The sequence below is a fragment of the Lissotriton vulgaris genome, chromosome 6, assembly GCF_964263255.1.
Source record: "Lissotriton vulgaris chromosome 6, aLisVul1.2, whole genome shotgun sequence".
Classification (NCBI taxonomy): domain Eukaryota; kingdom Metazoa; phylum Chordata; class Amphibia; order Caudata; family Salamandridae; genus Lissotriton; species Lissotriton vulgaris.
In genome coordinates this window covers 58560936-58588374 of record NC_141694.1, presented here as the reverse complement: position 1 = coordinate 58588374, position 27439 = coordinate 58560936, and the positions used below count along the sequence as shown (strand labels likewise).

General features: G+C 45.3%; 1 protein-coding gene across 1 annotated transcript in view; it reads left to right on the top strand.

Annotated features, from left to right (window-relative positions):
* Positions 1-807: 807 nt before the first annotated feature.
* Positions 808-27439, top strand: part of LOC147706784 (uncharacterized) — a 48988-nt gene continuing 22356 nt past the window's right edge. Inside the window, exons 1-2 of the mRNA XM_086925583.1 lie at positions 808-1017; positions 6778-7867. Of these exons, the coding sequence (XP_086781709.1) occupies positions 808-1017; positions 6778-7867 (1300 nt within the window). The remainder of the gene's footprint in view (positions 1018-6777; positions 7868-27439) is intronic.

Sequence of the window (27439 nt, the reverse complement as noted above, 5' to 3'; positions counted from 1 at the left end):
AGCAGAATGAAGCTTAGTCCTGTGATGGTCAACGCAGTGATGGGCAAGCGTCCCCAGGATAAGGATGATATGCCTTTCTGGCTTGCCTAGGAGTTTGACCAGCTGGCAGCGGTATTTCCTAACACAACTCCTGTTGAAAAACACAGGATTCTAACAATTAGTTTGCCTAAAGACTTGATACCAGAGGCTGGTGACTGAGTCTTGGGGTAAGATTTTTGTGGCGGTGTACACGAGGTGCTTCGGCACTCTGTCAATGACTGTCCTTCCTTCGGTCATCAAACGTGTTCAAGATGAACACGGACCTGAGGCAGCGGTTAAATTGGGAATGGGGCTATAGGGCACTTTTTACGTAGTTTCTGATCTCGTACTTGCAAATGTCAAGGGATATACGGTAAGCTTTCAGGTGACGAACACCAAGGTCACGCGAATATTGTAACATGCTCTTGGAACATCAGTGGTCTTCACCACAAAATTGAGAATCAAGTCACCCTCTCCTTCCTATGTGATCATACATTAATAGCCCTGCAGGAAACCTGGGCAGCCGATGGCCACCCTATCATTGGGTTTATTGAACTTTGGAATCCAGCCCTCAGGGATAGCCCTCATGGCCATGCTAAAGGCGGCTTGTCAACTTATATATCAACCAACTTAAAAGGCACAATTAAACGACTTTCCATCAAAGAAGACTGGATTCTAGGGGTTAAAATTAATCGATGGTGAAACCAGCGCTCATTGTTCCTCTTAAATGTATACATTAATCCAAGCTCTCGCACCAAAAAAGCCCACCTGGCTCGCCTTACAGAAATTATGAGCAACATAGCCGCTGAGCACCCAAATTCAGATTGTATCGCCACGGGGGACTTTAACATTAACCTTTTTCAGGGAATAACTGCGGACACTGATGAGCCCTCTTTGTTCAACATCATTGAGGCCATAACTCAAACCAGGCCTCCGAATCAAGCCCATAGCGAATTGGGACAGCTCTGCGTGTCGAGGCTGTATAGTGCGGGCTATCTGGTAATGAACGGGAGGACAGCAGGGGACACTCCACCAAATTGGTCCTGGTCAAATGGCAGCAAATATTCCCACTTGGATTACACCATCTGCAGCGCTGACCTTCTACACTACCTAGACACCTTTAGTATCCTCCCACGCACTGAAAGCGATCACAGGCCCCAGGTTTTCTCCCTCAACATAAGACCAGGGACGCATAAGCTAGCACCCCCAGCCTGTCAGGGAATATACTCTGAAAATCTAAAGCGTTTGAAGTGGAGCGAGTGTGTAAGGACTTACAAACGGGAGTAACAACCCAGACGCCTCACCAACTGCTAAATGGACGTCGCTTTGCTCCCACCTGACCGGATGTTTTCCAGTTAGAACGCAGAGTCACAGTCGAACTCAGACTTGCAAGTTTGCACCATCTTTAAATACAAAATCACTTAAAAAGACAAGGAACAACGCGCTACGGCAACTAGTTAAATTCCCTGGCAACATCGAAATCTCCAATAGATATCACAGAACTCAAAAGGCCTTCAGCTTTAGCGATCACTAAGGACAAGCTCACATATGAAAATCAGTTCTGGTGCAAATTGGTGTGGGAGAGTAAGAGGAAAAACGCCAGGAAATTTTGGGCCCTAATCAACCAATCAACCTCGAGTTCCTCAAGTTTTGGAACCGCAAATATTCAAGAAGCAGAATGGGCAATCTATCTTCCGGATCATTTCAAGTCACAAGTCCATCAAGATCCAGCAGGACTGGGATTGTCTGTAGAATCGGGTCCCGGTCTTGGAATTAAAGGGCGCCCTCCCATCGACCCAACACCACTCTCTGACGAGGCTCATCAGGTGACCGAAGACAGGGTTATCACAGCTGTGACAAAGGCTAGACAAGATGGAGCACCAGGTCCTAACGGCCTCCCACAGAACTTGTTTAAATCGGACATAACTTTTTGGTCTGGATGGTTAACTAATCTTTTTAATTATGCATTGAGAACTGCAAAAATCCCAGACTCCTGGCGGGGTGCAATTATTCATCCGATTTATAAGTCAGGCTCGCGAGCTGTCCCTAACAACTATAGACTTATAGCCCTGTTGGACATTGAGGCGAAACATTACGCAGGGCTCCTCCTGGAGGACCTGAGGCAATGGGCAAACGATTACAACAGGGTGCCAATGAACCAAACCGGGTTCACTGCCAACGCGGGGACCATGACCAACTTATTAGTGGTATCATCCACTGTCGACAAAGCCCTTTTAACATCTAGGTTTGCGTTTTGCTGCTTTGTCGACTTTAAAGCCGCTTTTGACAGGGTCCCCAGGGAGGCCCTATGGGAAAAGCTGAGGAAGTGGGGAATCCCTGACAAACTACTGAATGCAATTATCCAACTGCACTCATGCACTTGGGTTCGAGTGAAGTTGGGGTCCGGCACGCATCTCTCGCGAAAAATCTTCACAACGAGAGGGGTCAAGCAGGGATACGTGCTGGCCCCCCTCCTATTCAACCTGTTCATTGCTGATTTGTCTAGAACCCTGCACGGCGTAAATAGCCACTCGCCAAAAGTAGGAGGTACGGCTTTGAGCAATCTTTTATATGCCGATGATCTGGCTTTGTTTAGCCTCACCAGGGTGGGGTTGCAAAGGCTGCTTGACACACTGCTGCAATACACGATCAAGAACCAACTTGAAGTCAATCTGAAGAAGACTCAGGTTGTCCCATTCGGGAAGAAGTGATACACCAGTGGTGGATGGTCCTTTAATAACAACAGCCTCGCCATTGGCCAGTCGTACAAATACCTGGGGGTCCATCTGGACTCCAGTGGCAACCTTATAAAGCAGCGCAAAGAGATTGCGGCTAAAGCAACGACGCTTGTGGTGTCATTGACTAAGCTTTCAAGAAACCTTTCAGGCCCCACGCTGTCTCCTCTCTTGGAAGTCTTGAAAGCGAAAATTGACCCCACCCTGTCGTATGGCATAGGGATCTTTAAGGGAAAACTGAACAGTGCTCTTGAAGGACTGGGTTCTTTAAGACCCAGCGGTGCCAGGGCACAACACCTGAAACCTTCGTGGGTAACCTGCTCCGGCGTACGAATGACAGAGACACGGGACACTTCCTTCGGCGTCAAAGATTCAAGGTTTATTTACTGCAGGGAACACAGAAGTCACGACAAGTACAACACGTGCAACTTGGGGAGACTGCTTCAAATTGGTTCTGTGGATCGCTCCTTTTATACAAATTTTACCCATAGGACAACATGGTACACAAAGGTTTACAACCCGGTTCCCACAATTATCCCCCAGAGGGGTCACTTTGGTCACTTTGATACACATAAGGTCCGGAACATAAGTGCGGAAACATTTGGCGGTTCCCAACTGTAAAAACCCATCTTCCCAACATTAGTGCATTCCAATCGGCAGTAAAACAGATCGAAATAGGAACAAAGACAGGTGCAGAGGAAGACGGAGACAGTGGGGAGATCGGAAAGGGTGTAAAAGGGGAGGTATCGGGAAACACGAGATACAGGCATCAAAGGGACGTGCCTAATGAGATGCACGGCTGAGACAATAAACCGGCACGGCGAGATGAGCCTCGAGCGGGGCCATCTGCCTTACAGTATCATCCCCCTCATCATAAAGACACTTACAAAGAACATGTGTCTTCCGCAAATATCTTGGGAGTCCCAGGGTCGCGAAGCGGACAGCGTCCGTTCGCTGGCTACTTGAGGGCAAGAGACAAAATGGATGCCGTATCTAAGATGGAACCCGTGGGTACAGATGAAAAACCCACATAACAAACGAACGGTTTAAGTTAGCACAGCGAAACTGCGCACACTTACTAAACTCGTCATTTGCGGTTCATAGATACCAGACTCGACCATATTCGTGCGAGTTGAAAACACCACTTACAATTGTCACGGAACCTCACTCTAAATCAGCACACTATTACAATTTATAAAAAGGTTCTCCACTTGCCATACTCCGCATCCCATTCACAGATTAGATTAGAGATGGGGCTATTGAATTATGACGTTTCCTGTATTGGGGTATTTCTCAACCTCTGCCACAAATTACGACAATCCAATCCAGGCACACTAGAGTCCCTAGTTTGGCAAGAAATAACTGAGAAAAATTCAGGAGGATCATTTGGTCGACTTTTTGAGGACTATACCCAACAAATATCTGCAGACGGCCTCTTGGCCCTCAATCCTAGTCAGTCTGCATTTAAGCTTGCTATCAAAAAATGTGTAAGATCGCTATCACTCATTACTGACAAAGAACTGTTTTCAAAACGAAGCCATGCGTGGGCAGTTATTAATTCCTACAATCGGCTAACCCCTGCCACTTACTTTTCCAGTCCCTATTCACTGTACTTAAAACGCAGTTTCATCACTATTAGAATGGGTGGCTGGCGATTCTTGCAAAATTTACCCACCTGTCGTCGCGTGGAGGAGGACACAACTTGCAGAGGGTGTGGCGAAGTAGCGGAAACGCTACTGCATGTGGTCTGCATCTGTCCCGTCTTCGACCTCCAACGCAGGGTTGAGCTGAGGGGGGAATGGAATCGGCTGGGTGTTCGGACCTGTAGGCAAGCCATTATTGCAGCACTGAGCCCAGATAACACAGACTTAAACATAAGACTGACAAATCTGATTCAGCATGCTTATCGTAATTTTAAACAAAAATAGCCTGTCACTGCTTTACCCCTACCTGTTTTAAATTAATCAATGTATTTTAAATAACCCCAAAGTACTGGGCAAACATTGCTAACAATGGTTTAAATAGTAGTTCACGTGCATGGGGTTGGTTTATGTATGGACTCGTAGCGCAGGGGAGCAGTTTTAACAATTGATTGCTTGTACCGTTTTATTGTTATGAATAATGTGAACCTGAAATTCTCTTTTAAAGATATTTGTTTTATATCTAAATAAAGATATTTTGAGCCTTTTTTGAGGTGTCTAATGCGTTGCAGGCTGTTCCCGATGCCGATAAACCCCGACAGTTACCGAAGATTATTACGGCGGCTTATAAAACTGTGGGCCGTAATAGTTTGGGTGTCAAGCCTTTCTCTACTAAAGAGAAAAAGCAACCCCAAAGGCAAAAGTCAGAAACGGACGAACAGCCCAAAGCTAAAAAACAAAATTGGCCAAAAAATAAAAAAAACAGGGTAAACAACAACAACAGAAACAGGCGTCCTGTCCTGTGTCTCCTGTGCCTACACCTACAGAACGTGTTTATGACTTGCGCGATCGCGCGACGATAAAATCACCTGATAGATTTCAGGTTTCTGACCAACGCTCTCATCATTCTTTTCAGGCCTCATCGACCGGTGGTGGGGGAGGCGTTAGAGGTCGGGGTGGCCAGCAGGGACGCGACCAGCCCCGCCCGAAAGACGGTAAAGGCAAGCAGGATGAATCGACACCGAAAAGACCACAGTTTCAAAAGAAAAAGGTTGCTGCTTTAACAGCGAGAGATGCTACAGATAGTGAGAACGCAGCTTCGATATCAGACATGGGCTCTGACCTTGCTGGCAGCGCGGCGGAGGTTACCATAGTGCGGGAGGCCCTGCGTCCACTACTGAAGGTGACAGCGACTGACCGATATGTTGTTGTGGAAACAGCTGATACCAGAGTAGCTCCCCCTGATAGACTTTATAACATAGTCCTTTTAATTGAAGGTGACATACAGCGTACAATAAAAGGGGTATTTTGGAAAATCTCACGACCACCTATGACATTTTGTTAGCGGAGGCTGACTGGCCCCCATCTTTCCTTCTCGTGGCTCCGAGAGGGGATTAAGTGATTTTCCCTAGTTTTGCACACACAGTCTCGAAAGAGCATGTGCTGAATTTTGCAGAAGAGTGGGCTAAGGCCCCTGCTCCGGCTCTGTACCGTACGCACTATGGTTGGGATACATTTTCCCCACACCACAAGATTCCCTTGCGGTCTCTGCCACAACCCCAACCTCAATATCCCATCCGACGTGAAGCTAAGGCTTCAGTTGCGGAAATCCTTGAACAATTGGAATATCAAGGTGTAATTAAAACTTGTGTGTCACCGATGAATAACCCACTTTTTACTGTGACCAAGCCGGACGGTTCATACCGTTTGGTATTGGATTACCGGCATTTGAACTTGCATTGCCATACCTGTGCAGTACAGAATACCCACTGCTCTGCTTTAGTGGATGGTCTTGTGCGAAAATGGTTTAAAACCACCCTTGACATATCCAACGTTTTTTTTGCCCACAATTTGGATGGTCTAAGTTCCCAATGGACCAGTTTTACCTGTGGCGGCAAACATCGCCTATTCAGACGCCTAGCGATGGGCTAGAAGAATAGTGCAGGCGTGTTTGCTGCCTGTATAGTCTCTCTCTTGGAGAGAGTCGACACTGATGCGTGTTCGTATGTGGATGACATATATCTCACAGACGACGAGCTTTGGGTGCATCTGTGTCGCGTTGACCGCATAATTTGTAATTTTGCGGACTTCGGTTACAAATTCAACTTTGCAAAGCCACACATTGCAGAGTACACAGTGTTGTTCCTGGGCTACGAGCTCAACAATGAGGGTCAAAGGATTGGCTCCTCACTCTTGGAGAAATGCGCATAGTTGCGCGCTCCTACAACTCTGAAAAAATTACAGTCCTTGCTGGGATTTTTTAATTTCGGGCGTACATTACTGAATATGCCCAGCGTGTCAAGCCTTTGTATGCTTTGATACAACCAACTTTTACCAAATCGTGCTGGCTGCCAGAACACTCAGCCATTTTGCAATCTTTGCAGGCTGATCTGCTAGAATCTAAATTCTTACTGACTCGTGATAACCACACCAACCTGGTGATAGCAAACATCCCTGGGGCGGTGGGTTTCACTTACCTTACCTTTAACGAAGGAGACACAGTGCCTATTGCTTACAAGTCACACTTGTACACTTCAGCAGAAATGCGGTTTTCCACTGTGGAAAAAGTTTTGACAGCAGTGCAAATGGCGATTCTAAAAGAACGTGCACTGTCGCAGGGAAAACGCATGTTGGTTGTTAACCCGTATCCTGCACTAGAGGCAGTGATGAAAGCCAGTGTACCAAATTCAAAAGCTTTGCACCCACAGTGGATACAATGGGCAGCATCTTTGACGTCTCCGGATGTCTCGTTTATTTTTGATACCTCCCTACAGTCGCAGAAGTTTTTGCAGTATGAATTTGTTCATCCTGCGCCTTTGACTATGCAGCCTTTGGAGGATTTCCATTGCATCATATACACTGATGGTTCAGCGCAAGTTGCGCATGGGTCTAAGCACGCATACGTTTCAACTTGCGCCATTGTGGTAGGTGCCATGGTGAATGATGAGTTCAAGACCAGAGTCGTGCACACGCACAATCTAGGGGACTACACCGCACAATTTGCAGAGATTCGTGCTGTGATGCTTACATTGGAGTACGCTGATCCTAGTGTGACAACTCTTATTGTAAGTGATTTTTATTACTGTGTCCAGTCTTACAACGAGACCCGGTTCTTTTGGATTCAGAATGATTTTCGTGATTCCAAAGGTAGCACAATAAAATATAAAATGATCTGGGTCCGAGTGGCTGAGCTTAAAGAGCAGTTGCCGCTCTTGTATGTAATTCATACTCTTGGTCATCAGCACGTGGGAGTTCACGCTGTTGGCAATTCGGTGGCCGATGAGGCCGCAAAATCAGCAGTATCGACATATTTGGTTGCAGCAGTTACACGTTCCAAGAGTAAGATTGATGATGATATCTTAGCGGCAGTTGCCGCGACTGAGAAGGGAAGTAAATATCCTAAGGGGTTCCCTTCGAAGTATACATACCACTTAAGTCCTGATAAAGTTCCTTATATGAAAATACCGGACGTTGGTGAGAAGTTAATTCTCAACGCGGACCGCAGATCCACACTGATTACAGCTGCCCATGAAGGTGTTGCGGCTGCGCATGCAGGTGTTTCAGCTACTGTATCTCAGTTGCAACAACGTTTCCGGTGGCGGGGACTGTACAGTGATTATGTCCTTCAATGTGACATTTGCCAGCAGATTAAGCCTTCAACTGCTGCGCGTCCGCTCGAGACACAGTTGTACATTTCTAATAAACCACTTGGTTGTGTTTATTTAGATCACTGCGGTCCTTTTTCCTCTGATACTGCGTATAAGTACATCTTAGAAGCAGTTGAATCATGCACACGCTTTGTGTGGGTGTGGCCTCACCGCAGCGCTGATTCACAAACTGTCATAAGAGACTTGCGTGTCTTTGGAGGGATTTTTGCCTGTGGTACCTTCCATTCGGATCAGGGTCTGGCTTTCGCCTCTAAGGCATATAAGGATCCCATGAATTTGTTGGGGGTCCAAGTCAAGTTTTCATCTCCATACAGACCTGAGGGCAATAGTGTTGTGGAACGAATGAACCGAGATTTAAAGCAGTCTTTGGCAGCTAGAGTTATAGGCACTGGCAGGAACTGGCTGGCCCACCTCAATGGCGTGCAGCGTGCTCTTAATATTCTCCCTAGAAGGTCTCTGGGTGGGCGGACCCCATACGAAATGCTCTTTGGTATCAAGATGTTTGTCACGGACCTTGATGGTCTAGACCAGGCGGCTGTTGCTGCCTCCTTTGACGTAGATGAACATTGCAATATTTTACAGGATCTACAAAAGACGAGAGACAGTCTTGCAAAAGAACATTTGCCCTCCACCACGGATGATGTGTTGCAGATCCCAGTAGTTCGCTGGCTACCCCAAGTTGGGGAACTGGTTCGAGAGAAGATCGAAAACAAAAAGGAATTTGGTCCCTCATATCGTGCTCCGGTTCCAGTGCTTGGGGTGAAGGGCACAAGAAAAGTCATTTTACCACCACTTCCAGGTCGTAAAGAACAAAAGGTACATCTCCATTGACAATGCCAAACTACACAGAGTGGCCGATTCTTCTTAGTATGACACCAGCAATCTCATGTCCTTCAATTTTGAGAAATTCTGTTTTGGCCCCTGCTTCTAATCCACGGCCTGATGTTGCCCTCGAGATGCCTGCAGTTTCAAGTCCTTTATTGTGCTCGTTACCTGGTACTCAGCTTGATGAAACTGACTACACTTACCCAACTGACTTATCGATGCCTGATTTGCAAACTCGCTTAGCTACAGAATCCAGGTTTTCCTTTGACTCTGTTTCACACACAAGAGATTTCTGTTTTGGCAGGATTGTTTAAGAAACAATTTTTGATTCCCCCTTGGACCTACATTTGGCTGTTGCTTTTTTCAATTTACCTTTTCATGTCAATTGGCTTTGTGGTGTATTTTTATCGACTTGTCAACGGACACTATGTCGAGGAGAGAACATGCATTCGACATATCAATGGAACATTGGCTCCCCATTCCTCATCACACAGATTGAAGAGGGACTTGGCTTTTGTTAATATCACTGCTTGGCCTGTCTTAGATGGGATTGTGTGGGATGCTGTTCGATTTCAAATTCATGGGCCCACTGAAGTTTTAAATTTCCCTAATGTGCTTAGAGTTTCTATGGGGGATGTGATTAAACAAAATATCCGTTCTGATGATTGGGATGTTGGAGCTGTAGAATCTTTGTTTTCTGATTTGAAATATTATACTGCCTTTGATGCTGAAGATCTGTATTTAGAGTCGGACAATTACAGTGATATATATTGCTATCAACATTATGGCAATCATTTCCTCCATGAAGCTAATACCAGGTGGAACACTGTCAATTATACGCAATGGGAACATTGTCCTGCCCCTATACAAGGCAGGTCTGGTTCCTTCTTGAAAAGGTTCACTTATTTTACAGATTTTAATCAGTCTAATCCCAATGCATTTTATTTTAGAATGACTGAACAGTCCACATCCAAAGTTAGACTTAATGATACTAAATTATTGTATTCGAAGTCCTTTCTTGACCAGTTAGCTGTTGGGGGCTACGAGTTGTGGAAGGATACCATACCATTGACCTTAAATCAGTTTGGGGTTCTAAAAGCTGGCAAGTGCAAGGCACTGAGGCTTTGCACCGTGCATGCCTCATCCCGAACCATATGTTGTTTTTGAATTCTACATTTCACAGACAACTTGCTTTGGATTGGCTACTTCTAAAAAATTAAATGCTCCTTCTTTTCCTGAATTAGAAGAATATTCTGGTTGGAGTAATGCCACTAAATTTCGATCAGAGAATTACAAACTCTGTTGCTGAATTCCTCCTTTAACATATCCAGTTTGGATCCCAAAGGCTGGCTGCTGTGGCACAAAAGTGCTGATTCATGCCAGCATCGTTTTCTGGGTTTGGCTCATGGCTTTACACAGGTCAGGGTGGATTCACGTTTTGACAGTGGCTATTCTGTGACTACCTATTCTGTAGGCAAATTGTGTCATAATTGGCTCAAACACTCTACCTTGGCGTCAGTTAAACTGCATTTGTCTAAACTGACGGACGATGTTGATCTGAATGATTTTATAAAGGGCCCTGCTAATGGCAGATCTAAAAGATGGATATATGCTATTTACAAGGAAGTCTGGAAAACATCCCAGATTGAGGTGGCTACCCGCATTAGAGCTATAGATCAAGCTAATTTAGAAAAAGTGCTAGCGGTTGTAGATAATAGCATAAACAGGCTTTCTTCACGCATTTACACATTAGACAATATCGTGTCATCTGTTGTTGATATTGTGCAAGATGAAGTGTCTGTTCTGTACCATGGTCAAAATCAATTGCGTTCTATTATGCAGTTTGCATGGACACTGCAGACCCTGAAGGCAGGAAAAGTGCCTTGGAATTGCATGAAAACGTCTTCATTGTTTGCCCCGTTTAATTTAACTGATAAGCAACGTTTACTGTCAATGAAAGATGCATCTTTTTCTATGTTGCACATTGAAAAGTTGGAACCTTTACCATTTTCAGTGGCAGAGGCCAATACAGCTACGTGGATTATCCACGGGTTAATAACTCTCCTGTTTCCCCTATTCAAGTTCGAGGGGTGTATGAAGTACTTTGCCATTGGTAGATAGAAGCCTCTTGGTAGTGCTTATCTCCATGAAGCTTGGTCGCTTCCATTTACCTATAGATGCCCTAGGGAGGGTAAGGAAGTTTATTTGAATGGTGAAGATTGCACTGAAACACCGGATCACTCATTGATGTGTAGACATATCCAATTACATGGCTCCTGTAATCAGAATGAGCCAAATTTGGCCTATATTTTGAAAGGTACACCTGTGCCTGCTATCGTACTCACTTTCACATTAATGGCAAACGGGAGTTATTTACTTTTAAATAATGAAGATTGTTGTGGGATTGAGCGTGTCGTTTTTGCTGTAATAATGTAATGTATCCTCCTCCACATGGGAAACTTGATGTTTCCATCTGGCCCAAGATTCCGACCTTGAAAGCAGAGTTCAACAAGATGAGTCACATAAGAGCTCTATTGTCCCAGAAAGAAGTTGCCCTCACATCTGCTTGTGAAACATTCATCCTTCACGTGGCTAACACCCGCACAGAAGTGCATGCTTTATTGAATACTGATTTGCCCTTGCATTTCAGTGAGTTGATTCACACTATCTTCAATGCATCCTCCACAACTGGGCTGGCTCACTTTTTTAAAGTTATCAATACTTGCCTTGTGACTTTTTTTCAAACTATATTTGGTGTTTTTCCAGCATTCCATTCTATTTTTTCCAGTTTGTTTGGTGGATTTCCCTTACTACTGGCACTGGCTGCTGGCGTGCTGTTACTGTTTTGTTTATTTCAAAATGGATGCACAACCTGTGTTACACGACGAGCTGTCATGGCTGGGGCTGCTTCGAACCTGAATGCTTGAGTATTATGGAGCGCTGCCTCTTGCTACATTGAGTGCAGCTTATGGATTATCATTTCGATGTTCCTACTTTACATGCGTCCAGCCTGTTTTACATTGCCTGAGTTGCGATTTCGAAAGGGCCCTGGCTTTGTGTCTCTGCAATACGGTGTCTCCCAAAGCAGATTATAATCAATTTATGAGCCCCTTAGTTGCTCATGAATTGCTTTGTTCTGATGGAGGGATTATGGCCTTTGCAGCGATACATGGAGTACTGGGTCGTTTGAATGTGTTCGCAGTGGTGACAGATTTCTTGGCACGCAGCTTCCTTGAAAACCCACCGAGTTGTCCTCTGATGGTGCTAGAGGCTCCGGTGATTGAGGAACATGTATGTTCTTTACCTTTGTTAAATTGGATGGCTGAATTATTTTCAGACGAGAACAGTGACTTCCTGTTGGAGGCTGTTGCTGCATATTTTGCATATTCATTGTTAGAATGAGATGTGTCTTTGTCTCTCTCTTCCATGACCGACGCCACTTATTGGACATTGGATATTTCTTTATTTTTTCTTCATAAAAACAAACTTTTTTGCCCAGACCTATTGACTTCACTATGTACAAAGGTTACAATTTTTTAGAAATTAACTCTTAGCGGATTGCAAGTTTTTTTCATCCAAATGTTTACCTACTCCTTGTGCAAATTGGAGACCTGTTCTGACTATTATTCTTGAACTCTGCATTCCTAAATTTGCCCCTTATCTTATCTTATCTTATCCGTGCTCGGATCAATGGAGGGTGTCATGGAAATAGGCTTTGCCTTCACACTGTGTTGAGTTAGCATTAGCTTGTTAGACGTTTAAACACCATTTTTCCTTTCTGCTGCTTCTGCACACGGCACATATTGTTATTAATGCTTTGAGCCTAATAGAATATTTTGCTTCACACAAGAATAATATGTTTTTCCTATAGTATCAGCTTTGCTTGGTAAGCTATGTCTGAACAGTGAGTGCTGAGGCCTTCAAGGTTATTTCAACACAGTGGTTGTTGTTCAGTCTGATCAGTGCACGTCCTAGACATAACACATATGCAGCTGTGGCCAAATCTGGTTTTGGTGCGTTTAATAATGCACTGCGCAGAGCATGCAAACACACTTGATGAATATTCGCATGCAGAGAGCTTGTGTAGAAGATGATGTGATCCCTTTCTACTAAGACCAGAGGTATGGGGCCGTCCTTGTAAACTCAAAGAGACCTTCTGTAGATATAATATAATATACTAGCAAGGGAGGGTAAGACTGAGGTGTAATTTAGCCTTCTTCCCTTTAGCATTTTAACATTTGTATTCTATGGAATAGTAACTATGCTGATAACCTTGTTGCTTATAATATGTTTGCTTGCATTAGCTAAGATACTGCGCCTGAGAACACGGCATTAGAAATAAATATTTCAAACTTGCACGTGTCCTCATTTACTCCTCGTTCTGGACTGGTATGTTAGTATAACAAAAGAGTGTTCATGTGTTCCACGTGACCTGAGGTGTTCTAAGTTCATGTTCTGGGTTGTCTAATTATAGGGGGTGAGTAAGAACCAATGAGACACTGATTGCTAGTCTGGGAGGGGATTTTGGATACTAAGGCTAGTTTTGGCACACCCTAATTCACTGAGGTTCCAAGTCTCTATGCACAGTTCTGTGTAGGAGCAGAATCCCTGCTACAGCACCAGTGCGACCCACCCAAACCACGAATCATCGCAGGGTGTGCACACGCTGAGTTCTACAGGTACCACTAACTCACTGCACCACAAGCCATCTCCCCGTAGCCTTATTAAGGCAGAATTTCCTAGTCAAAAAACATTACTCCTAGTGCGGCCTGCCTGGACCACACATCATCGCAGGTTACGTAAACGCTCAGTACCAAAGATACTGCTAACTCAGTGTACCATAAATCATAACAAAGAAGAGTGAACAGTTTTATGTCATCAATGAGGCATACTATCACTTTTAAATGGAATTCATGCAGAACTCAATCGACAAAAGACATTACTCCAATTACTGTGCCCCCCCCAAGCATCATCACAGGGTACATACACGCTAAGCGCCAAAGGTACTATACTACTAACTCAGTGCACCAAAAATCATCGCCACGTGGCCTTACTAAGGCAAAATTCACAAGACAAAAACATTACTATCAGCACGGCCTACCTGGACCACGCATCATCGCAGGCTCCACAAAACCTTGTTGTTTCAGGTGCCACTAACTCAGTGCACCACTTATCATCACTGGCTGCACACACGCTAAATTACCAATACTGTGCAGCGCTACTCAACCCCACGTGGCGTGGGCTCTTGCTAACTGCTGCCTCCTGCCTACACTATGGTCATCAGAGCTCACAATTCAATAGACTGATGATTCATTATTTGCAGAGTACAATACCAAACTAAGTATAACACCTATCAAACCTATTCAATATCCCTTTAGTATGCTTCCTTCAAAAACTTCTTTTATATCAGTTATAGATTTAGTTGAATAATAATATTCACGCTGCAAGTGCAAAGGTACACTTAATGGCAGTCTACACTGCGGACAGCACAGGTCACAATTTGAAGTATAATGTCCCTGAATCATACATATTTCGACAATGTATTCCATACATGTTTCATCTTTTATTTCAATCGTGATTACAGATGATGCAGTCCAGCCTAAGATCTACACTGCAGACAGCAGGGTTTACAACTTGAATTCAGCTTTGCATCTACACTACAGACAGTAGGGAATTCAGCCTTGATTTACTTAATGCAGAGACAATTATATTGTATGTATTCAGATTTTGTTAAAATAAGTGAAAAACAGCATTCCTTTATAACTGTGCTGACTACTGCCTGCGATGTACACTGCGGACAGTAGGGTTCACAACTTGAATTCAGCTTTGGATCTACACTACAGACAGCATTGAATTCAGCCTCGATTTATTTAAGGCAGAGACAAAAAATACTTCTGTGGCACTTAGAATGTAGAAGACTGCGCCAAAATGTACCTCCACCACCGGCAATACCAAGTACTTCTTGGGCATCACCTTCAACATCACCACCAGACATACGTCCTCAATTTGGAAAAGTTAGAATCCACTGAGTGAAGTGCAATTGTTTCATTTGTTATGGGGAGCAATCAGTAGACCTAGTTTGCAGAACAATTGATAACCATTGATTCTAGTTTTTTTTTCCCTCAAAGTTCATGCAGTCCAGTATGCAACAGTCAATGCTTTGAGTGCAACCCGTTCAGACCACGCATCTTCGCAGGGTGAGCACACGCTAAACACCAGACGTACCACTAACTCAGTACACCATAAATAATCGCCACGTGGCCCTATTAAGGCAAAATTCAGTAGTCAAAACACATTGCAGGCTCCACACAAACACCCCCTACCTCAGTGTACCACAATTCATGAACCCTTTACGATAGAATCTTCTGTGTATTATTTCACATATAGTGCTCCTGCCTTTGTACAGCAGAAGTCATAAACCGTTTACGACTGAATATCAGTGTATGATATCATGATTTCTATTCTACTTCTTACCAACAGCAACGTAATAAAATGGAGTCAAGCACACGTGCCCGTACCCACTTCAACTATCTATCTGTGTCTGTGTATTTATTATGTTTGTAAAATGCTGCTTCTAAGCCCTACCACATTATATTGCAAATGCAACCATCTTACCTCTGCCAGCAAAAAAAACTTTGATTATATAACTTTCTCTCGCTCATTCTACAAATACGAACGTACAAACTGGATCATTACAATACTGCAAACAAAGTGTATAGTAAATTTATAAGTGTGTGCTATTGCTTGGTTTTTTAAATTTATTTTTTTAGCATATATATATATATATATATATATATATTGCGTGAAGTCGACCCAAAACTATATCAGCAATTTACATGAGCACCGTACTTTACAGTACATTTTCAGGCACACGTAGATTACGTCATTTCTCTACAATAACAGTATGTGGACGCGACTCCGTGCCTCGAACACTGATTTCCAGCACCAAGTTCGACAGTATACCCAAATGATCACATACGTATCTATATTAGCTGCCCTTCATGTGCCAAAAACTGCAACCTAAAGCTTTCATAGCCCTGTATTACTACAGCTACAACACACCACTGAATGTACAACAAACATTCATATTTGCACCACGTTTATGTGTGCAACTATAGATAAATATAGGGTCAGCGATACCCCGTACCTTCCATGTTGGCTATGTTGTGGGACTTTACAGACATAATGACACATTTGCGTTTAAGACCCGGATGGCGGCAGCACTACAACACGGACAGCCGAATCAGTTGGTTTCTCATATAGCTCACGACGGAACCACGCCCATAGCTCCGGAGTCATGGTTCACAGCCTCGAGCAGCACTGCCATACGTCAGTCCAGCTCACTTCGCTAAAGCTTCCAGGAAAACACAACAACGCTACATGGCCCAGATTTCCATTGTAGTGATTTCTTAGTTCCAGGTCTAGTTGTCAGAATGGTACACACTCCCTCATGGCTGGTATATACCCACACCACAACCATCCAGCACATGCATCACAACACACGTGACCCTACCAATAAAAAAGACAGGGCGCACGTGCTCTACGACATTTCAGAGTTGCTCCCATCGCAAGCACTGTGATGGCCAGTCCTGGTGGTTTGGACGCCTCATGTAGGCCCAAACTACCGAACAGGGGGCCCAACACCACGAGCGCGGCCTCTTTCGTCACTGAGTTAGTGGTACCACAAAGACTGAGCGTGTGAGGAACCTGCAATGATGATGGGTGCACGAGTATGTCATTTGCCATAATGATATCAAGACTCAGCACCAAATGTGAGACTTTTTGGTAGGTGGAACTGCATGATGTAGAACGTACCCTATCCACGAAAAGATGAACAGTGAGGCCTGGGTGCGCTTCGGATGGAGTAGATGGGGTGCAGCAGACTGGATACAAAAAGGCGACGCAGGATTTAAATACCGTATCTTATTGCATTTGTATTTTTTTTCCTATAGCAGGAAATTTTTTATAGTCAGTCAAAAGTCCGTTGCTCATGATGATTGAAACCAAGTGTATCACTGCGCACCACTTGTTTTCTATAACCGGATGGAAATCATTATTACTCTACTAATTCTTCATAAATCGAAGCACATTAACAAGTTGGTACTGTACAAATAGTTGTATTTTTAATGTGGGAGGGAAGGTGTTGGAAAAGGGCGATGTTATTCTACTCCATATTTAGATAGCAACAATTACCAATCATAACATCTTTCTTTTACTATCTTTTAGATGTAGAGCTTCAGGGTGCACTATGTCCCGGCACGTGTTGGAAGACACACCAGTGACAGAAAGGTGAGTTGCAAATATTCTTTTCAGTCAACCTCACTTCCTCTCTCCTTTGATAAACAAATGATCTAACAGGTTGTGTTTCACAAATTGGCGTTCCTCCCTCCCAACACCTCCAATGCTCAACGTTTGAGAATTCTGCGATGATGCGTGGCCATCGTAACAACGCATAAGAAGGCTGCTTCGACACGTGGTGGACCCTCTTTGAATCACGCCAATGGCACAAGGTGAGCAAAGAAGCTTGTTTCAGAAGCAACGAGAAGTCACCTGTGGGCGGAGAGAGTGGATAGTGTGCAGCAACTTCACTCCGTACGAATGTACAATTACCTCTGGGCAGTGGGAGTGGATAGATTGCAGCAGTCTGGGTGCGCAAGAAAGGCCACTCACCTCTGGACACTGAGAGTGAATGGGGTGCAACAGTCTGGGTACGCAGTAATGAGAACTCACGCTATGCAGTGGGAGTGCCTGGGTATAGTACTCTGGGAGAAAAAGAGCACACAGACTCCTCCTTGCAGTGGAAGTTGATGTAATACAGTATTCTGAGTGTCCAAAGGCATAACGCAGAAATATACGTGTGCAGTTGTATGTACTCTGCTATTACTAACTCTACACTATCTTTCAGATAACTAAACTTGAGGGTGCATTATGAACCGGCACGTGCCTGGACACACACCGGAGGCAAAAAGGCGAGTTACGAAGATTTTCCCCAGTATTAACACTACCTCCCCCGCTCCATCTATTACTTTCTCTCACTCACACTTTCAATGTCGTTTTTTCTCTCTTTCTCTCTCTCCCTGTTGAGGTTCTGTGACGTTCGTAAGTGGTGTTTTCGACTCGCACGAATATGGTCGAGTCTGGTATCTATGAACCGCAAATGACGAGTTTAGTGGGTGTACGCATTTTCGCTGTACTATCTTATACCGTTCGTTTGTTTCGTGGGTTTCTTCATCTGTACCCACGGGATCCATCTTAGATACGGCATCCAATTTGTTTCTTGCCCTCAAGTAGCCAGCGAACGGACGCTGTCCGCTTCGCGACCCTGGGATTCCCAAGCTCTTGCGGAAGACACGTTTCTTTTGAAAGTGTCTTTATGATGAGGGGGATGACACTGCAAGGCAGCTGGCCCCGCTCGAGGCTCATCTTGACGTGCCGGACTATTGTCTTAGTTGTGCATCTCATTAGGCACGTCTCTTTGATGCCCGCAGCTCGTGTTTCCCGATACCACCCCTTTTACACCCTTTTCGATCTCCCCACTGTTTCTGTCTTCCTCCGCACCTGTTTCTGTCCCTTCCTCGATCTGTTTACTGCTGATTGGAATGTATTAATGATGGGAAGACGGGTTTTTACAGTTGGGAGCTACCAAATGTTTCTGTACTTATGTTCCGGGCCTTGAATACATGAAAGCAACCCCTTATGGTCTTTACGATGGGAACCGAGTTGTAAACCTTTGTGTACTATGATATTCTATGCATGAAAACTGTATAAAAGGAGCGACCCACAGAAGCAAGTCGAATCAGACTCCTCGAACCTACACATGTTGTACTTCCTGTGACTTCTGTGTTCCCTGCAGTAAATAAACCTCGAATCTTTGACGCCGAAGGAAGTGTCCCGTGTCTCTGTTATTTGTACGCCGGAACAGGTAACCCACGAAGGTTTCAGGTGTTATCCCTGGCACCGCTGGGTCTTAAATTAACCCAGTCCTTCAGTTGGCGCCCAACGTCGGGCTGCATCAGTGGTACCGGTCCAAGCCCGACGATCGTGAGGAACTTCGTGTGAAATCTCCGAGGGAAGGTGCACCCCGCTTCATCGATCCTGTTGTCGAAACAAGTGGCCCGACGACTTTTCCCGCGAAGATCCCCGCCTCCTGACGGCTGCGACGGACTGCTGCCCTGACTGTAGACCTGTTTTGGCGCCTGGCGTAGACCTTGGTACAGCGAGACGATTAACGGGCCTTCCTGGTGACGCCATCGATCTTTGAGTTAAGTATTTGTGGGTCGCTCCCAGAGTCCTTTGTTGTGGGTGCTTAGTTGTTGCATGGTTCCATTGCATTTGTGGTTCTTAGTACTCTGTTCTTTGTTGTGATATTTGACGTCTGCAGTCGCCAAAAACCGAGGGTTTTTGCTCATTGCTGGGATATAGTGTAATCCCGTAACCCTTGACGTTTGTGAAACTCGGTTAGTGTGCACGATGCCTGGCTGTAGTACTTTGTTCCGTTGCTTTAAGGGTTGTGGTGCGGATTCCTGACTGGAGGACTCGTGTCCGATACCTCCGGTTGGAACTCCAACTTATGAGCTGTACAGTAGGCATGGTTTAGGTCCAATTACATTCAATGAGTGTTGGGTTCGCTATACTAAAAAAGACGGTGTCCTTAGTTGGCCACCTCATGGTAGTTTTGAGACTCCGATTTTAGATAATTTAGAAGCTAAATTGTTCCAAAGAAAAGCAAGGCCGGCCATGTTTGATTCCTTTTGGTTGTGGCGTAAAGAAGCCAAACAGAGAGAAATCAGACAGATTAAACGTAATAAGAGAGAAGGAGTTGTTACCAGGGTAAGAAACGCAGAGCAGTTCCAGCGAGATAAGGAGGAAAAGGAAAAGGAAGTTTTCAATAGATTGCAGCGTATGTCTGTAGATAAGTGTTACCCCGCTTTACCGACGGGTACGGATAAGAAGGAGGAATGAGTAGAGGACCCCTTGTTGTCCTATCTCTTGAAGTCACCACCTCCGTACGCACAGGGTACTGTAGCTCCTGTGATTCCTCCTGTCCCTGTCCCTCCTGCTCCTGTTCCACAACCTGTCCCTGTTCCTCAACCCGTTCCTGCTCCTCTACCTGCTTCCGTCCCTACTGCTCCTCCGCTTGTACTTCCTCATACTCCTGCTCCCGCTGCTCCTACTGTGTCTCTTTACTCCTGCTGTCTCTTCTGCTTCTGACACTTCTCTTATTACCCCGTTGAGCTACTCTACTTCTCCATCTGTTCGACGTCATACCCCTTCTGTTGCTGCTAACTTCTTTAATTCTCTTGGACCTATTCTTGAGTCCGCTGGTTCGGACGGCCCTCAAAGACGAAGTCAGCTTCCCGGTGGTAGGGAACGTGACTCGCTGTATAACATGGCGATGGGTTGGATGAAATACCCCCTTAGAAATCCTCCACGTGCGGTGCTTGATACGTTTTGTCAATTCAATGTACCGACACAAAGGTTCGTGTTAGAAGAAATGTGCAAGCATTTACGTGACCTAATATATGATGATGTAATGACTGCTCTCACTAATCTCCAGCTCCAGTTTGCGAGCGGAATAATGGTGGGTAGCAATGTTCGGCATGCTGCCGAGCAGTTGTTGTCTTTTCGTCCTACTATAATGCCTAGGGCATTGCTTTTAGAAGATATTGAGGGACCGCTTTCAGCGCCTGGTCAGTATCCCATGTGCGAGGTTCCACCAGTGTGGATGCCGGGTGATGCTGCTGCCGTTCCTATCGTCCTGCCACACTTTCAGAGAGTGTGGATACATCTTCCATGGAAACGGTCGGAAGTTTTACAGGTAAAGCAATCTTTGCCTGACCCTCGCAAAAATCCTGCAGGGTATTATAAAGAATTATCGCAGCTTGTGGATGCTACGATAATGAATCTTGCCGATATCGATATGCTGTTTGGCAATGTCGTACCGCAACCGGTATGGGCAAACATTCGACAGGAAGACCATGCGGCGGAACTAGGTGGTGATTGGAATGCATTGCGGGCTGCTGACGCTTTACAAGTTGGTGGGGCCAAGCCTGACCAGTTAATTACGGCTTTGCCTCAGAGAATTATCACTCTCATGAAAACACTTATGCCAGCTATGAAGGTGAATTGGGACAAACGGTCCGCTTGCAAACAAAAGAAGGATGAGAGTGTCTCTGATTTCTTTAAGAGATTTGAGGAGGCTTTCATTGATCACAGTGGTCAGGATATGGGTACTGAGGGAGGTCAGCGATTGTTCGTGGATAAGTTTGTCTCAAATTTGTTACCTGACCTCAGCAACAAATTACGAAATTCAGAAAGTGCGTGGGCTGTTTCCACTTCTGCTCAAATATTGGCCACGGCCCAATATTATGAGAATAGAGAGAAAGAGGAGAATGATTGTGCCGATAAGAAGACGAAAGAACTCAAAACTAAAGTGTTGTTGCAACAAGCGTATCCTCCACGTTCGAATCATAATGATTCGCAACAGCGGAATCGATCGCAGTCTCAGTCGAATAGGTCACAATCGCGAAATGACTCCTCTTCGCAGAGATCTTCGTTAGGGTACAATCAGTGTGCCTATTGTAGGGGAGAGGGTCCTTGGAAATTCGATTGTCCAGTTTTGCTTGATCGTAATAGTGGTAATTCATCTAGAGGAGGTCGTGGTGGTCCTCAACAGGCATCACGTGGAAGAGGTCGCGGTGCTCAAAATGATCGTTCTAACAATTCTTCTGACTCTAATAATTGTTTTGATCAACGTGGATCGTCGCAAGGGCGATCTGCGCAGTACAATGTGGATGATTACTACGTCGATCAGGATGCTGACGACGGTAATTACTAGGACAGCCATAGACAAGGAGAGGGAGTAGTATCAGTTCCGGTTGATCAGAGAGGGCCTTACGTCGCAGTTGCCACCTCGGGCGTCGTTGAGCCTTTTCTGTTGGACACTGGTGCAGCGAAAAGTTCCATCATGCATTCGAAACTCCCTGGCGCACCTTTGTCTGGCTTAACAAATGTTTCCGTTGGATTCTCTGGCGCCCCTGTTAGCAATCCGGTTTCTCGTCCTTTGCCCCTTACAATTGGGCCACGTGAGCTGAAAGCTCCGTTGATTTTGACTACTGGTTGTGGTGAAAATCTTTTGGGCCTGGATTTGCTAAAACGTCTGTATGCGACTTTGTATTGTTCTCCTGCGGGAGTAAAGCTTACGTTGGGTGAGAGAGTTGTCTCTCCTATGTACTTGTCTCTCGATAAGCTTCCACCGGAATTGAGTTCTCTTCCTGCATCTTTGTGGGCAACGGGTCCCAATGATGTGGGCCTGCTTGACATCTCCCCTTATGTTGTTCACTTGAAATCGAATGTACGACTGCCACGTATTCCCAAGTATCATATCTCCCTTGATGGTGAGCGAGCGCTGTTAGCGATCATTTACGATTTGATCGAGAAAGATGTTATCGAGGAGACTCGGGGAAACGTGTGCAATAGCCCTGTACTGCCCATCTTGAAACGCACTGATCCATCAAAACCACCTGTTTATCGTTTTGTTATCGATCTACGGGAGGTGAATAAAATTGTGATTCCTCAGTTCCCTGTGGTACCTGACATTACGGCTCTGCTGACTCTGATTCCAGCCTCTGCATCTTGGTTCTCAGTGATCGATCTGAAGAATGCTTTCTTCAGCATTCCGATTGCTGAGGAAAGTAGAGACCTTTTCGGTTTCTCTCTTGGTGGCCGCAGCTTCAGGTTTAAACGCGCTCCTCAGGGCTACTGTGAAAGTCCATCTATATACAGTCAAGCCTTGAAGGGCCAACTAGATGCGTTTGTGTTGCCGGCCGGTGCGGCTTTGATCCAATATGTCGATGACTTATTGGTGGCTGCAGATACTCAGGACATTTGCAAAACTGCTACGGTGTCGTTGTTGCAACATCTCTGTGACTTACATCATAAGGTGTCGCCTTCTAAACTACAATATTGTTGTCAAGAAGTAACCTATCTAGGTCACTTATTGTCAAAGGAGGGAAGAAGGTTGACCCCAGAGAGAATTGCAGCGATTGCTCGAATGACTGTGCCAACAACTCAGAGAGATGTGCGTGCCTTTTTAGGTATCACGTCATACTGCAGGCAATGGATTCCAAATTTTTCATTGCTAGCGAAACCATTGGTGGCTCTTACGTGTAAGGATGTTCCAACTCCTTTACTATGGACGGAAGAATGTCAGAAAAGTTTTTCTGAATTGCGTGATGCGTTGTGTTCGGCCCCTGTGTTAGGTACTCCTGACTACAGTAAGCCGTTTACACTATATGTTCACGAGAGAGAAGGTTGTGCGTTGAGTGTTTTGACGCAACAATTCGGCGGTAAGCAACGTCCATGTGCATATTTTTCCTCGACCTTGGATCCGGTAGCTAGAGCATTGCTGAGTTGTTTGAGAGCAACAGCGGCAGCTGCGGTGTCCATCCGACAATCTGCAGGAATGGTCATGGATAATATGCTTACGGTGATGGTTCCGCATGCAGTTGACACTCTCTTGAATCGTACGAAAACTCAACACCTGACGAGTGCGAGGTTGTCTGGTTATGAGTTGACGCTTTTGGCAAGTCACATTCAAATAAAACGCTGCAACGTCCTGAACCCGGCGACTTTGTTGCCAATCAGTATGGAATCATATGAAGTAGCACCTCATGACTGCTACTTACGAACGGAGGAGGAAACAAAAGTTCGTGTCGACCTGAAAAATACTTCATTGGAAGATCCCGATGGGACTTTGTATGTGGATGGGTCGTGTTTTAAGTTGCCGAATGGCGATGTAACGACTGCGTATGCTGTGGTGACGTTGAATACTGTTGTGGAAAGTGCGAGATTGAATCAGAATTCTGCTCAGGCGGCAGAGCTGATTGCCTTGACTAGAGCGTGTGTGTTGTCGAAAGGGAAACGGGTGAATGTGTTTACTGACAGCCAATACGCATTTGGCGTGGCACATAGCTTCGGACGTTTGTGGAGAGAGAGAGGTTTTATGACATCGCATGGTACGAAGATCCAGCATGGACAGCTTGTGAATGATCTTTTGGATGCACTTACATTGCCCAAGCAGGTGGCGATTATTAAATGTAGTGCACACCGTAAGGTGACGGATGATGTTGGTCGTGGCAATGTGTTTGCGGATGAGATTGCTAAGGAGACTGCCCGGAATCTTAGTACTAGAATGTATGTGATGAGTTCGGTTAGGTGGCCTACAGAGACTGGTATGTGTGAGGACACTATCGAGAGTGTGAAAGCGATACAGAACGAGGCCACTGAATCTGAAAAGACGAAATGGAAAGAGAGTACGGGAAAGTTGGATGCGAATGGCTGTTGGATTGATTTGTCGGAGAATAAGAGGTGGATGTTGCCGGATGCATATGTGCTAGCTGTTGTGACGATGGCACACGGCTTGGCACATATTAGCGTGAAAGGTATTTGTAAGTTGTTGTCCCCTGTATGGAAGAATGACGGTATTGCTAAGTGTGCTGAGAGATTGGTTAAGAATTGTATGATATGTATGATGTACAATCCTGGTAAGGGAACCCCTACACCTCCTGGCCATTTTGCTCCCCCTTCATGTCCCTTTGAGGTGATTCAGTTAGACTTCATCCATATGGAGCGATGCAATAACCTGAAATACGTTTTAGTTGTGGTCTGCGCATTCTCCCGATGGATCGAAGCCTACCCTCTCAAAGATAACACTGCTTTGTCCACTGCAAAAATCCTACTGAAGGAATACTTTCCTCGGTATGGAATGCCACGGATTGTATGGTCTGATAACGGAAGTGAGTTTGTGGGGAGTGTGATGAAGAGTGTGTGTAAGGGCCTTGGAATTACACAGAAATTCCACAGCGCCAATCATCCCCAGTCAGCAGGTTTGGTTGAGGGGTATAATGGCACCCTTAAGTTGAAGTTAGCGAAGATTCAGGCTACGACTGGTCTCTCGTGGCCTGACGCTTTGCCCTTAGCTCTACTTTCAACAAGGGCGACTGTACACTCCCGAGTAGGGCTTAGTCCCTACGAGATTGTGTTCGGCCGCCCTGCAAATGTTTGGGGGGTCCCTAGACCGAGTGTGTTCTCTGATCTTGAGTACCCAATGTTGATCGATTATCTGCATGACCTGACTGCTAAACTGAGGTTAATTCACCAACAGGTCTTTGAAGCATTGCCGACGCAGACGGAGGGTCCAGGCCACCAGCTCCAGCCTGGAGACTGGGTGGTAACGCGGAACTTCGGACGAAAACGAAATCTTGAACCCCGCTTTACTGGACCCTATCAAGTACTTCTTACCACGAGGACTGCTGTTCGATTGGAAGGACGAAAAAACTGGGTGCACGCCACCCATACTAAAAAGGTACCTATACCTTTACCAGCAGACTCGTGGGTGAGGAAGGGCATTGCTTCGTCCGAAACGGAAACTGTACAGACCTTCGTCCCTTTTAGCGACGCTCAGCCTGTTGGAGAGCCCTCAGTGCAGCAGAACAACATTGTTGAACATTTGTCATCACAAAACTCAAGATCCGAACAATTGACTGATCAGCAGAACTCTGTTTTATCATCGGATCAGCTGTTTGACGAACAGACACGTCCTGGGAGAAGTCGCTATTTTCTGCGATCCAATATTAGAGACTAATAAAAAAGCTTTTGCTTTCTCCCTTGACATTCACGATACCCCATTGCTACTATTCAGTCTGAACACACTCGTATAATTGTGTTTTTTTTTTTGTAATATTGTGAGCCTTTTTCCATATATATGTGTTTTTGCTTCCACAGCTAGGAGATTTTGTATATATTTGTAAATAAAAAATACCTTGCATCCGGGTGCGCCGTAGGGCCGCGCGTGTACTTCCTTCTGGTTAGTAGGTCTTGACACTAGGTCGAAGACCGTCGGTTCCTGGGAACTCCTGGGGATTGACTACTGCTACACAGAACGAAGTGCGTCAAGAAACGTTGCGGACGGTTTTAGAGGATGGCTTTCTCAAAGCTGTTGGATTTGGAAAAAGCTCAGGCTCAAAGATTCAAGCTGCAGCAAATTACTCGTACAAAATGCTTCATGTTTCAAGTGTTCCTTTTGTTTTTAACTGTTTCCTCGCTATTGGCGGGTGGGGTGTATTACATGATACTGACGTTCTTGCCTTCTGCCTCACCTACCCCTTCTCCTGAAACTAAAACTATCTCCACTGTTTCTCCTCATTCCTTCAATGTCTTACCACAACACGAGCAGGCTAGACGTGCAGAGTTCATGAACAATTCCTTTGTTCAGCTCCTTCATCAGCATCAGTTGGTTGTAAACACTACCAATTGTTGGGTGTGTGGGTTAATGCCACATACCACCGATAAGGGAATTCCGTACTTGGTTCTGCCTTACAGTTCCCAGGGTTCAGCTCGAGCATTTCAAACAATGTTTCGAAGCGCACTAGATTCTTACCCCAATCGAGAGCCACGTTCTCCCCACTTTGGTCCTGGTCCGTACCATAAGCCTTTGGCAATAGCGATTGCTGATCTAGATAGGGATATCTATGAGCCGTCGCTTATCCCAGATGAAGAGGTGCGAGCCTATAGGGATCTAAGTGAGGTTGAGTATAATGCGCTCGTGGGTGAAAGACAGCTTAAAAGCTCGTCTCCAATATGGATCGTACCCCACCTTGGTAATTTCTGTCTAAAAGGTCGTGGCCGAAGCCCGAGAGCTCACCTTGGAGAGAGTGCTTGCTCCGAGACGTATGTCTTACCAATGCTCTCTTCCCCTGTTCTCCTGACTGCCAAGGGTACATACTTTGTCTGTTATGACCGTGCATATACATGGTTGCCCCTTGACTTTGCGGGCACCTGTTATATTGCAAATTTGTTGCCTCCAACTTTTACGGTTGCCGCAGATTATCACAAGACCAGAGTTGTGAGGGGCGTGATTAGCGAAGAGGACACTGCCGGTCAAGAGGCAGGAGACTTTTTCAAGGTTTTATTTCCGTTTTGGGGACCTATGGTCAATAGTAGGAACCTGAGACAGTTGACTCGAGTGGTGGAATCGACCGCTAATATCACTGCCAGTGCCCTTGGTAACATCACAGCAGAGCTTCAGGCGGATAGGCTTATGATGTTACAAAACCGTATGGTTTTAGACGTTGTCTTAGCAGATCGAGGTGGAGTATGTAAGGTGATCCATTCGAGCTACTGTATTTTCATTCCAGATAACGCTCCGACTGTCTATCAAGCCATCTCGAAGTTGCATAAAATCTCTGAGTCCATACACGTGGACGTAGGGGATTGGACGCTACTTGGGTGGTTTTGGGGCCTAATGTCGACTTGGGGTTGGAAAATTCTGATGATTATCTGGGCTGTTGTAGCATTCCTGTTCACGTGTTGCCTTTGTGTGCAGTGTGGTCCTGCCTTATGTGGTCTCTGTGCTACGACGTGTATGAGGCAGCCGCCTGTTACCAAAGGAACTCTGATGGATAGAATTATGTTGCAGCAGCATTTAGATGGTCTGATGAATATCGAATACGATTCCGACTAGTGCTTGCCTACATGAGGGCAAAAGGAGCGT